Below are 17288 nucleotides of genomic sequence, written 5' to 3' on the forward strand. Positions count from 1 at the left end.
GAGGTGGGTGGGGGCGGGTTGGGGGTACATTTATCTCTCCCGCTGAGGTCTAGGGTTGCATTGCTGTGATTATTAATGGTAGCAGCATGCCTGTCTCTGGGATCTGTGTTTAGCGTCTTCGTTTCTTAAACAGGACGGGGGCCACGGCAAGGCAATTTGGCAGCTCTGTGTTCCAGCTGCATTGTGTCTGCCGCTGAGAGGCAGAGAGTGTGAGTGGGGATCAGCATGGCAGAACAAGAAGCCAGTGGCTTGCAGCTCCTTCTCTCCAGCCTCCAGGTAAGAGGAGCTTGAGCTAAGGGGACAGACACTTGGGCTGGTTTCCTTTGTAATCGACAAGCAATGACTTGCAGGGCTGAGGTTGCTGATGAGCTCCCTGCTGGCTTGTCTCAAAGGCATCAGAGAACAGGAGTCCTGCACTGCATCTCCCTCCCCCTGAAAGCTTTTACAAACTGAAGTTTCACTCTTCAGAGATTAACTCTGGTGATTAATCACTGAGCCCAGTCTGAGTGCAGCGTCTCAGACCCTGGATCTGCCAGCATGCAGCAAGGATAGAAAGAGCCTGGTTTTGCAATGAATGGGACCGGTCAGTGCTGTGAGCTTATGAGTCAGGCTGGGAAGGCAACAGCAGATCTTTCTGAGATGGGCAAGTCCATACTGTGCTCCTCCATACAGAGAGACCTGGCTGTGCAAATTCCTAAGGACAGTACAGCAGAGACTCTTCAGACAGGCTTTGGTGTCATCTGCATGTACCTAATAGAAGAGAGTTCAAAAGAGCAGAGGGGGGGAGTTCTTGTGAGATCCTCACCCAGGATCATCAGTAGCTGAGTGTGTCCCACACAGACAGCTCCCTGCAACTGTAAGGAGCCGCAGACTTGGAGCGTCTTTTTCTAGCATTTGTGGTCAGGCTCCAAGGTTCAGTTCCCAACTGAGGCACACACACATCTTCGACCTCACAGCCCCGTGCTCTCATATTTGTGTGATGTTGTGCCATTTGCATGATAAAATCTCCCACCCAGGTGGACAGAGTGCTCCATGGCCATTCCTGTTGCATGCTGTGGCCAGGGGAGCCTGTGTTTTTTTACAAACACAGTATAGGTGCAGTGACTGAACCTAAAACATCCACATTTTGGCATTAGGGGCAGGTGGGAGTTTGTGCTTCATTAGACAAAATTCTGCCAAAAAATTGTTTTTCAGAGTTTTTAAAATTCCAAGGCACCCAAATCTTTTTGTGATTCTCTGACTTCCAAAGTATATAGCTGAGTAGAAGCAAGTCACGGCCCAACAAGAGACATAAGCATGCATGAGATGCAGGTAAACAGTCTGTTTCACTCACATCCCAACACCTTTGAAGGCAATAGCAACCTGTGAAGTAGATTGCCATTGTTAATTGTGTGTGTCAGAAACCCACACCAAGACAAGTCCCAGAACTAGAATAGCAAGGGTGCTGTATTAAAAACATGGAAATTTCCTTATGGGCTCAGACCAATGGTTTATCTATTCCAGCATCATTTCCCTGACAGTGAGCAGAGTCACATGTTCCGAGGAGGGTATAAAACCCTACCATCTAATGGTTGCCATTTACACTGCCATGTGGGGGGTTGACATTTGTTATCCAAGATGATATAACTATGAATATTTTGATAAAACACATCAATGTCTCATCTTGCTATCTTGTGGCAAAGAGTTCCATAGGTTAATCATGTATTGTATTTAAAAATCTTTTCTCAGTTTTCTGCCTTTTAATTCCATTAGATATCCCATCATTCTTTTATTATGAAGAAGTGTAAATAGAAGCACCCAATTTACTTTCCATATCACATTCACTCTTTTGTGTACTGCTCTTATGTCCCTTCTGACTGGTATTCTCTCTAAAGCAGTGTTTCCCAAACTTGGGATGCCGCTTATGTAGGGAAAGGCCGTGTCCCTCGGCCTCAGGGGCAGCTCCAGGCACCAGCATGCCAAGCGCGTGCTTGGGGCGGCAAGCCACGGGGGGTGCTCTGCCAGTCGCCGCAAGGGCAGCAGGCAGGCTGCCTTCAGCGGCATGCCTGCGGAGGGTCTACTGGTCCCGCGGCTTCAGCGGACCTCCCGCAGGCGTGCCGCCGAATCCGCGGGACCGGGGACCTCCCGCAGGCAAGCTGCCGAAGGCAGCCTGCCTGCCATGCTTGGGGCGGCAAAATACCTAGAGCCGCCCCTGCTCGGCCTGCACCCCTTCCAGCAGCTCCCATTGGCCTAGAGTAGCGAACCATGGCCAGTGGGAGCCGTGATCAGCCAGACCTGCAGATGCAGCAAGTAAACAAACTGGCCCAGCCCGCCAGGGGCTTTCCTTACACAAGCGGCGTCCCATGTTTGGGAACCACTGCTCTAAAGGACACTGTCCTAACATTCTCAACGTCTTCTCTCAGGATTGAAGGGTATAAGTGAAGAGAGTGAGAGTCCAGGATTAAAAACAAAGGTATTGCTAGAGGTCAGCATTGAAGTTCTCTGGCAGAGCTGGGTATGGGCCCAGGACTGGCATAGCAGAGGATGCTGTGGATCAGGACTAAAGAGAATGGCAGAGCTGTGTGAATGGAAAACTAGCACAGCACCTGCCCACAATAACCCAAACTCAAACAGTGCTTTTGGTTCTTAGCTCCAAGAGTACTAAACTCACGTACAAAAACAAAGTACTGTCTTGTTACAGTCACGCCTCATTTTGGCATTAGGGGTGGGTGGAGGAAATAATGGCGGCGGGCAGGCATTTTAGACTTTATTCTGACTCACAACGAGAAAATGGTTGCAACTGTGAAGGTGGAAGGCAACTGGGGTGAAAACAATCATTAAACGATAGACTTCATGATTCTAAATAAGAGCAGCAGCAGCAGCATAAGGACAATGGACTTCAACAAACAGGCTTTAACAAACTCAGAGAACTGGTAGGTAAGGCTCCATGGGAAGAAAATCTAAGGAAAAAAGGAGTTCAAGAGAGCTGGCAGTTTCTCAAAGAGACAATATTAAAAGTGCAACAGCAAACTATCCCAATGTGAAGGAAAGGTAGGAATAATAATAAGAGGCCAATATGGCTCCATCAGCAGCTCTTTAATGACATAAAAACCAAAAAGGAATCTTACAAAAATTGTTAACATGGACAAATTGCTAAGGATGAATACCAAAGATTAGGACGAACATGTAAGGACACATCAAAAAGGCCAAGACACAAAATGAGTTACACCTAGCAAGGGACATAAAAGACAATAAGAAGAGATTCTATAGATACATTAGGAACAAGAGAAAGATGAAGGAAAGTGTAAATCCCTTACTTAGCAGGAAAGAAGAGCTAATAACAGACAACATTAAGAAGGCTGAGGTGTTTAATACTTATTTTGCGTCAGTCTTCATTAAAAAGGTAAACTGGGACCAGATATTTAACACAATTAATATTAACAAGGGGGAAGGAGCACAAGCCATAATGGAGAAGAAGCAGTTAAAAGAATATTTAGATAAACTATATGTTTTTAATTTTGCAAGGCCGGATAAAATTCACCTTAGGAACCCACTGAAGCAATATTGGAACCATTAGCAATTGTCTTTGAGACCTCATGGAGGACAGATGAGGACGAGAGGAGTACAGAAGGGTAAACTTTGTACCTATCTTTAAAAGTGGGGAAAAAGAGGACCTGGACAATTATAACCCACTCAGCCTAACTTCAGTACCTGGTCAGATATTGGAACAAATTATTCAGGAATTAATCTGTAAGCATTTAGAGGATAATAGGGTTATATAAGTAATAGCCAACATGGATTCGTCAAGAACAAAGCATGCCAAAACAACCTAGTTTCCTTCTTTGACAGGTTTACTGGCCTAGGGGATGAGGGAAGCTGCAAACATGATGTATCTTGATTTTTAGTAAGGCTTTTGATACAGTCCTACATGCCATTCTCATAAGCAAAAAAGCGATATGTGGTCTAGATGAAATTACTATAAGGTGGATGCACAATTGGTTGAAAGACTGTACTCAAAGAGTAGTCATCCAGGGTTCCCTGTCAAAATGGGAGGGTGTATCTAATGGGATCCCACAGGGGTCTGTCTTAGTCGGGTACTATTCAATATTTTTCATTAATGACTTGGGTAATGGAGTGGAGATTATGTTTATAAAACTTGTGGATGACCCCAAGCTGGGAGGGGTTGCAAGCACTTTCGAGGATAGGATTAGAATGCAAAGAGATCTTGATAAACTGGAGAATTGGTCTGAAATGAACAAGATGAAAGTCAATAAAGACAAGTGCAAAGTACTTCATTTAGGAAGGAAAAATTAAAGTCAGAGTTACAAAATGGGGAATAACTGGCTATGCAGTAATATTGCTGAAAAGGATCTTGGGCTGATAGTGGATCATAAATGGAATATGAGTCAACAATGTGATGCTTTTGCTAAAAAGGCTTCTATCATTCTAGGGTGTATTAACAGGAGTATTGTATGTAAGAGATGTGAAGTAATTGTCCTACTCTGCTTGGCACTGGTGAGGCCTCAGCTGCAGTACTATGTCCAGTTCTGGATGCCACACTTTAAGAAAGATATGGACAAACTGGAGAGTCCACAGGAGAGTAACAAAAATGATAAAAGGTATAGAAAACTCGACCTACGAGGAAAGGCTTAAAAAACTGGACATGTTTAGTGTTGAGAAACGAAGACTGAGGGGGAAACTGATAAGTGTTCAAATATGTTAAGGGTTGTTGTAAAGAGGATGGTGATCAACTGTTCTCCATGTCCACTGAAGATAGGACAAGACTTTCTAACTATAAGGATATATTAGAACTGGAATAGGCTTCCAAATGAAGTTGTGGAATCCCCATCATTAGAGGTTTTTAAGAATAGGTTAGACCAGGGATCGGCAACCTTTGGCACGTGGCTCGCCAGGGAAAGCCCCTGGCAGGCCAGGCTGGTTTGTTTACTTGCTGCGTCCACAAGTTTGGCCAATCACGGCTCTCACTGGCCGCAGTTCACTGCTCCTGGCCAATGGGGGCTGCGGGAAGCATCACGGGCCAAGGAATGTGCTGGCTGCCGCTTCCCGCAGTCCCCGTTGGCCTGGGACGGTGAACTGTGGCCTGTGGGAGCTACGATCGGCCAAACCTGTGGACGCGGCAGGTAAACAAACCGGCCCGGCCCTCCAGGGTCTTTCCCTGATGGGCCGCGTGCCAAAGGTTGCTGATCCCAGGTTAGACAAACACCTCTCTGGGATGGTCCAGCTACATTTGTTCCTGCCTAAATGCAGGGAGTAAGTGCAAGACAAGATGACCTCTCAAGGTCCCTTGCAGCCCTGCATTTCCATGATTCTGTGATTTCATGCTGTAAGACAACCCTAATAAGCTGATGAAAAGCTTTGCAATACCTGGGCATTCTGATTTTCTCCCAGGAATGACCCCCAGTGTAACTCAATGATGCCATCACCGAGCACTGTTCCAAGAATCCAGTGATAAAAAGACCATTGCTGGAACTTAAAATAGCTGTAAATATTTGCTCTGCTTTGGCAGCACTCAGCTGAGAAATGATGTCTTGTGTTGATGTTTGCATTTCTTGATGGTATCTCTCTGCACTTAGTTATTTTCTACAACAGCTCCCACACAGTAGTCTCTTTGTTTTTGTATCCTGCTGAATTGTCAATATCTGTTTCTGTTCTTTTAGTGGGCACTAAAAACATTGCTCGTTACGTACAGCAAGCAGTTCTGCAGGAGGTTTTAGTCACTGTGTATTGTTCTGGTTGTTTTATACCGTAAAACTGCCTTTTTCACAAACATTCCAAGAATTTGGGCGCTTTCCACTGTCTAGCACTAGGGCAGACTTCATTAATTGCAGACCCAGGGAGCCTTTTCCCCTTCCAACACCAGCTCCTGACTTTATTAATCTCAGATGGAATGAACCCTCTCACCTTCCCACACTGACACAGGCTCTATTTGCTTCAGCTTGAATGAGGGAGCCCTACCGCTCTCTCTCCCCAGTAAAGGGAGCTCTTTCTGCATCTGGTACTGGCCACAGACATCCTTACCTCCAGCCTGAGGGAACCTTCTCTTCATCTGACACTGCCCCAGACTCCATTACCCACAGCCTGAGGGAAACTTCTCTTCATCTGACACTGCCCCAGACTCCTGAGGGAACCCTCTCTTCATTTGACACTGCCCCAGACTCCATTACCCCCAGCCTGAGGGAACCCTCTCTTCATCTGACACTGCTCCAGACTCCTGAGGGAACCTTCTCTTCATTTGACGCTGCCCCAGACTCCATTACCCTTTGCGGCAAGCTGGGCTCAGCCTTGCCCATGACTTGACAGCAACCCTTCAGCCTCACTGATAAGCTGGCAACAGAAGGGCTAAATAGTTACCCCAGCGGGGTATAATGGGCCTTAATTAGAAAGACTGACTCCAACTGCAGTGGTGAAGCAGGGAAGCACTACTTGAATAGAACTGGAGAGAAGAAGGAGGTGGTGGTGTTTCTCTTTAGAAAGAGCCTGAGGAAGTCAGACTGAAGCACCCACAGGGAGCAGAGTAGGGTCTTGTGGGGGAGCCTTGACTTAAGGCCTACAAGGTGCTGGGAGATTCCTCAGAGAGAAACTGCTGGAGTTCTACGTGAAGGGAAGCAGTGGGGGAATCCTGCTGGGGAAGAAGTGGTGCAAGAGAATGTCTACAGGGGCCAGGAAGCAGAGGATTTCAGTCAAGCCTGAGGGGCTGAAGAACTATGTTTGGATGTGGCTTGTGAACTTTAAGTTGGACCTTTAGATACCCTAAAAAGGGAGTGAGCTGTTATGTGACTTGGCTGGAGGGTGGTGATATAGAAGAACCAGAGAAGGAGTTGGGAGAAGACACCGACTGGGACTGGCTATTGGGGAGCCAAGGAAGTGGCCACCCGTGAGGATGTGAGAGGCTAAGTCCCCTGCGGTGCTGCATCTGGACACAATGGGGTGTGTTAGAAGTGAGGATGTGTGCTTACACTGGGCTCTTCAAAAAGTCACCTCAGTGCAATTAGGGAAGTATCTCAATGTCTCTAACCATTGAACCTCATGGGGTTTATAGAGGTCTCGGGACTGGGGAGTTGCTATGGAGAACTGACTGGGGCAGCAAATGGTTCTGCTTCCGTCTTCAAGGCTGTGACAGTCCCATGCCATGCCCCTTCTCCTCTCCCTTTCTTATAGTCCAGTTATCAAGAAAGGAAGTGATGCCTCTTTTCCAGTCTCTTCCCTCCTTGTTAGGCCCAGCAGTGAGACTCTGCTTAGGTTACAGTTCAGGATGTCACATGAGGTGTCCCAGATTGCCTGCCCACTCTCAAACCAGATGGGAACTGTGCTAACGTGTCTCCCAAGGCCGCAGCCCCTGTGTACAGTTTCTGCTTAGCTGGCAATTGCTGGGGCTGTTGGCAGATCTCTGGGCTTGAACGCTCTCCCACTGTGCTGGATCGCAACGTTCATGACTCCCACACTTAAAAAGGAAAGGAGTGAAAATTTTACATATCAGTGGGACACATGTCAAGGTGGATGGATTCCTGTCTAAATGACACTGATGCCCAGCAGGAAACAGATACAGGATCCACTAACTGAACACTTGAACCTCCCTACTCCTTTGGGCCAGGCTTTTTAGAGATGCTTTGCTGGAAGGCTGACCAGCCAATTCTATTGTTTTCCTTAAGTCGAGTGGGAAGATCTTTGCCGCTTTAGTGACAAAGAATATGAATGTATTTTGCAGAATACTTTTGTCTCCGTTGCATCCACCTTGCACTTATCCAGTTGGAAAAGCATGGGGGTTGCTGGGGTTTGTACAAAATATGGGCTAAGTCCTGAGAAGACCCGAGCAGCTGCAACTCCTACTATCTTCAGTGGAAACTGCAGGAGCTCAGGGTTTGGATCTATGTCAGTGGTGGCCAACCTGAGTCCCACGGGCCGCATGTGGCCCATCAGGGTAATCCGATTGTGGGCCGTGAGACATTTTGCTGACATTGACCGTCTGCAGGCACGGCCCCCTGCAGCTCCCAGTGTCCGGGAACGGTGAACCGCAGGCACTGAGAGCTGCGAAGGGCCATGCCTGTGGACGGTCAGCATCAACAAAACGTCTTGCAGCCCGCAATCAGATTACCCTGCTGGGCTGCGGGTTGCCCACCGCTGATCTATGTGTTTGGGAAGAGAGCCAGGCCTCTCAGGCAAGATGCATTGAGCATCCTCAGAGGAAAGGAAAAGCAGAGCTCAAAAGCAGATGCCATTTATTGTGCAGATTTGCAAGCTTGGGCCCTGAATATTTCCCAGCTTGTTGTACCTAAAGTGGGGCGCAGCCTTTCCATTCCCCCAAAGCAATCCCCCAGCATCAGAGCATTTAACATTAGAGCAGATGGAGCACATGAGAATAGGCTCACGGGAACTGGGAAAGGATGGGTGCTCCAATAAGTGGGTTCATTCGCTAATTTCTATGCTTCTCTAATCACAGACGTTCACTTCATAGTTTAATTGAGGGGGAAAAAGAAATTATTTCTCCCAGACAGGTCTGAGGACATTCCCCATTTTAATCACCCATCTCAGCCTTCAAGGGCACAAGTCCTGGTCTCCGCTATCAAAGGAGGACTGGGTCGGACTTTATGGAGCCTGTAATTCAATACAACTCCTTATTCAATTATAGGGGCTGCTAACAGAGACTCTCCATCTCCTGCTGGGGCAGAGAGTGCTGGCAGCAGCCCCACATTCCTGCCAGTCTGCAGAACAAGGCCCTGAGAACAGGTACTCAGACCTGCATCTCCTGCTACCCAGTATGGAACACTAGACTCTGCAGGAGAAAGGTTTGGTCTATTAACTCCCAATGACTTCAGCAGGGCCAGAACTTCTCTCCATACACCCAGCTGGCTTCACTTGCAGTCCTATGTTAATGCCAGATCCTTCCCAGATCCTCTGGAAATGTCTGATATTAGATTGGTGGAGGATTCCCTCTGACCCCAGTGCCTAGGGTGCAGGACCTTAGTGGTGCGAAGTCTACCTGGAGTGGGGTCACAGCAGCAGAAACTAAAACTGGGCTGAGCAACTCATTCTATGCCACCTCAGGGCTGAGAAGGACTTTTCCTGCAATTGCTTCTCTCAGCTGCTGCCGGCCGCTCTGGCACCAGCTACCAGAACTGAAGAACAGGGAGATTCTCTCCTGTGCTGTCAATACTCAATACTGGCAGGAAACCCAGGGTATGGGAGAGACTCCAATGCCGAGTGGTGAGGAATGGCGTGTGTGTGTGTGGGGGAAACCTGCCGAGAGGAGGGACTGGATAGGAGCTCTGAGGGAACGAGGGAGGATAGCTGTCTAAGGGGGCAGGGATGGTGGTGATAGACAGGAGCAGAGGAGGCAGAAGATCAAGAGGGGAGGGGGCATGATGAGAGGGAGAGTGGAGATGAGTAGCAGCTGAGTTGGGGGAGCAGGAGACAGGTTTGCAGAAGCTGGGGGCAGAGTCAGGCAGTTGTGGGGCAGAGGGATGAACAGAAGCCTGGGGTGGGGAGAAGCAGAAGGGGACTCGACAGAGGCAGGAACTGTGCAGGAGGAGACAGGGACAAGAAGAAGTTGGATGAGGGAGTAGGTGGCAACAGACAGAAGGGTTTGTAACTTCTGGAGAATAGTTCTGTAAGACCCCAGAATTAAACTATTTATAGGTGTGAAACCCACTGGCAAACTATATAGCTCCATCCCCTTTATAGTGGCAGAGCCATGTAGGAGGAGATAATCTTCTACTGCTACCAGTAACTCCATTAGCTTGAGTGGTTAAAGACTGTGTTGTGGGTTTAAAGATTCCCAACCCTGCTGATGATGGGTATGTGTGGTGTGGGGTGACATAGGGTCAATATTGCTCCACGTGATTACATTTTTGTTTGTTCAATTTCTGTATTTTTTAAACACTTATTTAAGAAATTTATGTTTAAAAACCCAACTACCTTAAAAGAATGTTAAACTTGAAAAGTCAAGCACTCAGAAGTTACAGAGTGCTATAATTATATAATGCAACCTTAATTCAGCCCCCCTTGTGCATAAGCGTTATGATACAGTCTTCAATTTATGTGATCAAATACTTTTTTTTCCACAGGACCCCTTCCTCATTCAGTGCATAGGATGGACTGTGCTTTGGGAATGAATTAGGACTGTATGGTTAAAAGGCGGTTGTCTTTCAGACTTCCTGTCTCATTTGTTGCAGAAGGGGGAAGGTGTGTTGTCAAGGGGGCAGTGGATTGCAAGAAGAGAGAGGACGATCTTGTGGTTAAGGTAGATGAATGCTGCCCGGTAGAATTAGTCTGTCCTTTCCTCTGCCATGGAGTTCCTACGGGATTCAAGGCAAGTCAATTATATCAGACTTTTCACCAGTGGTCACTAATGGTGCATTCCACATTTTCTGCTTGTTTAATCTGAGCCGCCTGCAGTTAAATTTGCAGACCTCCTGAGAGTTCACAACTGCATCTGCGGTCAATAGGAGCTGTGCTCTTCACATGCTAAGTTCTCTGAAAAATTAGGCCCTATGCTTCTTGAGTTGGTCACCCGAAATTATCTGACACTTTTGGCTCTAGTCTCTGTGTCTCAGTTCCCCACATGTAAAATGGGGATAATGATAGCATCTCAACTCACACGGGTGTTGTGAGATCAGTTCATTATTGTTTGTAAAGATCTAAGATATTACCAGGAAAGCACCATTGAGAAGCACAGGACTACATTAATAATCCCTGTATTGAGTGCCAGGTTTGGATGTTGTACAATGAATACTGCATGGAGCACGCAGTGAACAATGAGGAAAAAATGAAATATTGAAGAGCTTACTCATTCAATGAGCACCGTCCATCCTGTGCACGGAATGAGACAGGAGTCCTGTGGAAAAGAATGTATCATAATGCAGATACACAAGGGGGCTGGATTAAAGTTGCATGGACAACCTTAATTCTAGCACTGCCGAACTTTTCAGTGCTTGACTTTTCAACCAGTATATAGTATAAAAATGCACATGAAATCTGCCTGGAAGCATAGAACAGTGATGCATATTTATATGTAGGTGCCCTGTATAAATATATGTATTTATCTATCACATCAGCTCCATTGTCATATGTCATCTGAAAACATCTAATTTATCCCTTCCCTCTGCTTTGTATTTTCTCTTCCCCACAGACGTTGCTTATCATTTAACTCTGTGAAGCATCTTAGGATAGATAAAACACCATACAAAACAATATGTGACTGCGTAGACCTATCTTGCCTCCATTTATATATAATGTGACCATATTTGGTTTGTTTGGCAATATTTTGTTGGCATTTTTTATGACTCTTTAGCCAGACTCCCCTGTCATTTACACTGGTCCAGCCCCATTGGCTTTGTCTACACTGGGGATATGGGCAGTGTTAGAAAATGTTAATGGACAAGTTTTAATAGTTAAACACCACTTAGTACCTAGTGCAAACAAAGGCAGCCATGTTTTAAAACTGTTAGCAGGTCATAGCTAACTCTGGGGGGAACCTGCTGACTTGAGAAGAGTTTCACAGATGTAACCTAAAGCAGTGGTTCTCAAACTAGGGCCACCGCTTGTGTAGGCCGGTTTGTTTACCTGCAGTGTCCGCAGGTCCGGCCGATCGTGGCTCCCACTGGCCGTGGTTTGCTACTCCAGGCCAATGGGGGCTGCAGGAAGAGTGGCCAGCACATCCCTTGGCCCGTGCCGCTTCCCGCAGCCCCCATTGGCCTGGAGCGGTGAACCGTGGCCAGTGGGAGCCACGATCAGCCGGACCAGCGGATGTGGCAGGTAAACAAACTGGCCCGGCCTGCCAGGGGCTTTCCCTGAACAAACGGCGGCCCTAGTTTGAGAACCACTGACCTAGAGGAGAGACATCCCTTCCTCTGGGTGTAGGTGTTGGTGTGTGGGGTTAAGGGACCTCACAGTCTTTAGGCTCCTTTTTAAAATCCCAGCCTAAAATCCTGTGCTGTATTCACTTGCCTAGGAGTTGCCTTAGGACCTGGGCAGCGTGCCAGACTCTATCCCCCTGACTGCATTCTTCTCACCAGGGCAGGAGACAAAAAAATTCCCTGCTGCCTATCCCTCTTCTCCTAATAAGTGTGTGTCTCATGGATAGTCTATGTGCACCTGTTTACACAAAGAGCCAGATGGGCTGTGGAGCAAAGCTCCCAGCGATGGACCAAAGCCATCTTGCATGACAGACACATCGCTCCCTCCAGTGGAGAGGGATGAGGGGGGATGTGAATTGAGTTATATCTCCTTCTTGCCATGAAAACCAAGTCTAACCCAGAGGGTGTGAATGCGGATGGCCAGGGGGAGGTATGTGCCACACAACTGCTCGGGCAATTACACACTAATTTGCCCACATAATCAATGCAATTGTGTATACATGGTTTAACTGTGCCTGCAGCCCTGGTAAATGTGTGTGTGTAAATTAGGTGCAAAACTGTGCTCTTATTCTGTGGGAGAGTATAGTTACTGGAGATGAGCTTGAATCAAGACCATGGACCCAAATACTCAACATTTGGGAAATTTGGCTCCATATTTTTTTTTCTGATCTTTGAGGCTGAACCCATCTTTACAAGGGGCTGAACCAGAATATCAAATGAACCAGAACTTTGGGGAAGTCTGGATCCAGGTTTGAATTTTGCAGAATGGGCTTATTTCTCATCTCTATGTGAGCAGGGTGTAATAGGCAATAATTGGAGATATACCAATCTCTGAGAACTGGAAGGGACCTTGAAAGGTCATTGAGTCCAGCCCCCTGCCTTCACTAGCAGGACCAATTTTTGCCCCAGATCCCTAAGTGGCCTCCTTAAGGATTGAACTCACAACCCTGGGTTTAGAAGGGCAATGCTCAAACCACTGAGCTATCCCTCCCCCATTAGGGGGGAGGGGGGCAGGGGGATCCTTGTTTGTCCAACTATAGCTTTGATGCTAAAGGTCCAGTGCAATGAAGGATGCCCCTTAAGATATGGGAAAACTAGTCACCCTAGTTCTCTGCAGCTCCTCATTCCTCTACTCTGGACTACTTTTAGAGAGTCACCATCTTTTATGGCAATTAAGGTGTCCTTGGAAGCCAAGGATTTGTTCTTGGGTTTTATAATAAGGTGCATTTAACTCCTCCTTCATGTTTTCCAAAGAGGACAGAGAATGAATGACATAATGGAGAATCTGCTGCACAAGGGCACTGCCAAACAATGGGTTTGTTCATTTCCAGACCTGCTATTGATTCATAGAATTGCATCTGCCTGAGAGGAAATTCAGAGGGCAAAGCTAACCCTTCATCCTTCAGGGGGTTTGAAGAGCAATGTGGCTGTTTTTAATCATCACAGACTATTCTCTAGGAAGAATGCAGCTTGTTTTTTCAAGAGGTGCTGTAGGTTGAAGTGGAATTAATGAGGGTAGCAAAACTTTTATGATGAATATCATTTAAAAATTGGGCAATCCTGACATGGGAGGGTCCTGCAGGGAAATAATTGCTCTTGGTATGTTCTCCCCTTCCAAGAGAGGGATACTTTGACAGCAAAATGTGTGTGGTTTTTTTTTCTAAAACACCAACCCTCTGGAGGCTGCTTTAGTGCTGTGTTTTACTGCAATCAGTTACCGTGAGAGATCTTTCATAGCCATTAATTGTCAATGCAGTTTTCAGAACTGATGCTGGTTCTCAACTGAGCCCAATGCAAATTTGACCGTAAGTGGAGGTAAATCTCACCCCACCTTTTTTTACTGGACCCAGGCTTGCTGTTATTTTCTCATCCTTGGAACAATGAGGGCCAGGCTGTTTTCGTGGCTTAAGCCTGGGACTGAGAGGCAGATCATATGACCTGGGATTCGTTCTCAGGTCTGTCAGAGACAGAAGTTGGTCCAATAAAAGATATTACCTCACCTGCCTTGTCTCTCTATTCATCCTGCTGTAACTTGTTTAACCTGTGTGCCTTCGCTTCCGCCTCTGGACAACGAATGGGGATGGCACTGATCTACCTTGCTGGGAGCTTGGAAGCTTTAGTTCATAAAAAGGATCTGGACTGTCACCCTAAATCCTATTGATAAGTAACTTTTATCAGCCCCACTCCCAGCATGTGTGAGATTGGCTCAATGTCGAAAAAATGCGTTGAAATCTTTGCATAGAATTCACTCTAGAAGGGTAAAGCAGTAGTAGTAGTAGGATGACGAAGATAAAGCTATATCCCTTCCTCTCCTTCACAATTAACCTGGGAAACATGAGAGAGAGATTTCCATTAAGCAGCTTGTCTGGCATACTGAATGCCCCCACTCCCCACACTGCAGATGGAGGAGAGAAGGGGCAATGGTCCGTCTACCTGACCTTTTCTTGTGATTAAAATGCTGAGCTGCTGAAGTCACAGGAACAAACTGACCCTGCTCCTCCAGGCAGAAGCTAGCATCATATATCCAAATGGGGATAGTTGCTGGAGCGGGTTGGGGAGAGGAGAGCTACCCTCCCAAAATTTATCTTTTGGGTAGAATTCCCCTTTGTGGGAGTTCTCATGTTTTGAGAGTGTCCTTGCCTCAAGCTAAGTTCCAAGAGTGAGCATCAGTGCTTCAGATGGAAAATAAGGAATGTATGTGCCCTGATCTACGTTTGTCTGGGACAATCTCCCCTCAAATGGGTTTTGGATGCTTGTCTCCCCAATAATGGAAAGGCTTTCCGAGGACAGCTGGTGGAAGAGAGGCATTAACATGACGCATGCTTTAAAAAGGAAAAATTTGCCTAGCAGGTTGTTCTGAAGGTGTCCACTGTGGAAAGGAAATTTAAGTGTAAGCTCTGGAGAGTGGTTATCTGAATCGGAGGCTGTCAGTGCTTGGCTGAACAAAAGGGATGGCCATGTCCCTAGCTGAAACTGGCAAGACTGTCCCTGGTCTTGTCATGATAAAGTGTTCAGGACAGTGACCCCTACTGGACATGCCCATTTATAATTCTAGGTGGGAACAGATAAAATGGGAGAGAATAATACTTTGCCTTTGTGGTGGTCTCTCCATATAAATGGTAAGTTCTGCCCAGGCAGGGACCAGTTTTTAGCATTAGCCAAAAGCCACTACCCATTTTTCACTAGAATATGGACCTGCCTCTCTGAGACCAGACCAGACTGCATTTGCTCAGAGCTAGGGCAGAGAGATGTTGGTTGTCCCTACCTTGCTGTTTGACCTGATTGGCTGAAAAATAAATGGCTTCTGGAATCTGCAAATAGTTCCCTCTCTTCACAAGGATCACATTTTCCTTCTCACTGCTGAAACTGCATTACATTGTGGACCACTGTGGCCTGCAACACTGTGGCTAGGAAGAAACTATCAATAGCCGCCATAGACTGGGCCAAGACCAGCACATACCCAACATCTCTTTTTGCAATGATTCCTCAGAAGTTGATGGATGCACAGTTCAGCTTCTGTTCCCTTGTCAGGTACCCACACATGTTATAGGAGCATGTGTAAATCCTCAGCCCAGTGAACTCTGAATTCAATCAGAGCATGTAAATTGATGTTGTGCTCATTGCCTTTTTAGGTCTGTACCTATTGGGCCAATGCTGCCCCTCAGTTTCCTGTGGGTACAGAAGGCCTTAAATGCAGAAGCAGTGCAGTGCTCCTGCAGAGGGTGAGGCTAGCAGGCTAGGGTGTGTGGCTTCTTCGCCTGGCTTCTGGCTTCCATTTCTTACTTTGCTGTTCCCCTGGAACCACAAGACCCAGAGGTCTCATCCTGGAGGCATGTCAACTAGGACAGCAAGCTGGCGTTTCTAAGTTTAACTCCTGTCACATTTGCCCACAGTGTAAGCTCAGTGATGATCTCATTCACTTACACGGGGCTAATAAAATGTCAGCTGACCAGACATGCTCAGGTTGAGGTCAAATGTGCTTATTGTGAGCAGCCAACCTGGCATATCCATGGCTGGAAAAAAAAATCCTTCTTCCTTTTACATGGAGGAATCCGCTTTCTGTTGCTGTATATCTTGTGCATGAGTCACAGATTTTTTTTAAAGGCATTGTTATAGTGTGGTCTCAAAGCTAAGTGTCCAGATCAGACCCTTCAACAACTTGGCTTCCTTTTAAGGGAGACATGTTTTGATTTTCAAAGGGATATTGCCAAAATCTAGATGAAACAACATAGTAGATATTGTCCCTTCCTGTATTACTAGTCCTAACAAGTTAGATAATTAACAATTTCAAAATATAATTTATTCTTCATTATGATGTGGAAAGGTTCGGGGCCTAGTTCAGGAGTACATGAGGGTCCGTGGTCTATAACGTATAGGAGATCAGACTAGACCAGGGGTAGGCAACCTATGGCACGGGTGCCGAAGGCGGCACGCAAGCTGATTTTCAGTGGCAGTCAGACTGCCCGGGTCCTGGCCACCGGTCCAGGGAGCGCTGCATTTTAATTTCATTTTAAATGAAGCTTCTTAAACATTTAAAAACCTTATTTACTTTACATACAACAATAGTTTAGTTATATATTATAGACTTATAGAAAGAGACCTTCTAAAAACGTTAAAATGCATTACTGGCACGCAAAACCTTAAATTAGAGTGAATAAATGAACATTCGGCACACCACTTCTGAAAGGTTGCCGACCCCTGGACTAGACGATCATAATAGTCCTTCTGACCTTAAAGTCAATGAGACTTAGTTTTCAGGCCATGGGATGGTAATGCCTTTCATGTATTGATGATGTTTGGTTTTGTTGGGTTTTTTTCCTCACTCAGGTTGGACAGGAAAATTAGACTAGTCATTCTCAGGGTCTGTCTACACTAGGAAAATGACATGTTGCTGACAGTTGGCAGCAATTTGTCTCCACTACTTCTGCCTCGGGAAGTGTTAAACAGTTTAGCAGCTAGTGTTGACTGAGTCAAAGCATTGCCATTGTTGTCGCACAAAGCAACAATGACACTGGGCTAGGTAAGTGCAGAGGGAGGGGCACCACAGCAATTGAAATGAATGGGTGTGAAACTTTATTAGGATATTCCTTACTCCTCACTGCTCTAGCATGCAAAGGATAAGCAGATTATTGTGTAGCAAGGGAGTATTACCATACTGACGTAGTTTTCTGCTGTCCCATCAACCACAAACTGGGCCAGCACCATTATAATATTGATTGAGAAAGGGTGTAGTTGTGCCTTGACCCTGCCTCATCTGAGCAGGAGCACAGAGGAGTAGGCCTTGCAGTGACTGCATCATCTCTTTTTATTATGTATCAGAGGGGTAGCCGTGTTAGTCTGGATCTGTAAAAGCAGCAAATAAACCTGTGGCACCTTATAGACTAACAGACGTTTGGGAGCATGAGCTTTCGTGGGTGAATCCCCACTTCGTCGGAT

At 46.4% G+C, this 17288-nt stretch overlaps 1 protein-coding gene across 2 annotated transcripts in view; it reads left to right on the forward strand.

Annotated features, from left to right (window-relative positions):
* The first annotated feature begins 218 nt into the window (after positions 1-218).
* The window catches only part of AGBL1 (AGBL carboxypeptidase 1), a 376382-nt gene continuing 359312 nt past the window's right edge, over positions 219-17288 (forward strand). For both annotated transcript variants that reach the window (XM_044981250.1, XM_044981251.1), the window contains exon 1: positions 219-276. In XM_044981250.1, coding sequence (XP_044837185.1) covers positions 226-276 — 51 coding nt within the window. In that variant the 5' untranslated portion in view covers positions 219-225. The remainder of the gene's footprint in view (positions 277-17288) is intronic.

This window comes from Mauremys mutica, chromosome 11, assembly GCF_020497125.1.
Source record: "Mauremys mutica isolate MM-2020 ecotype Southern chromosome 11, ASM2049712v1, whole genome shotgun sequence".
Lineage (NCBI taxonomy): Eukaryota > Metazoa > Chordata > Testudines > Geoemydidae > Mauremys > Mauremys mutica.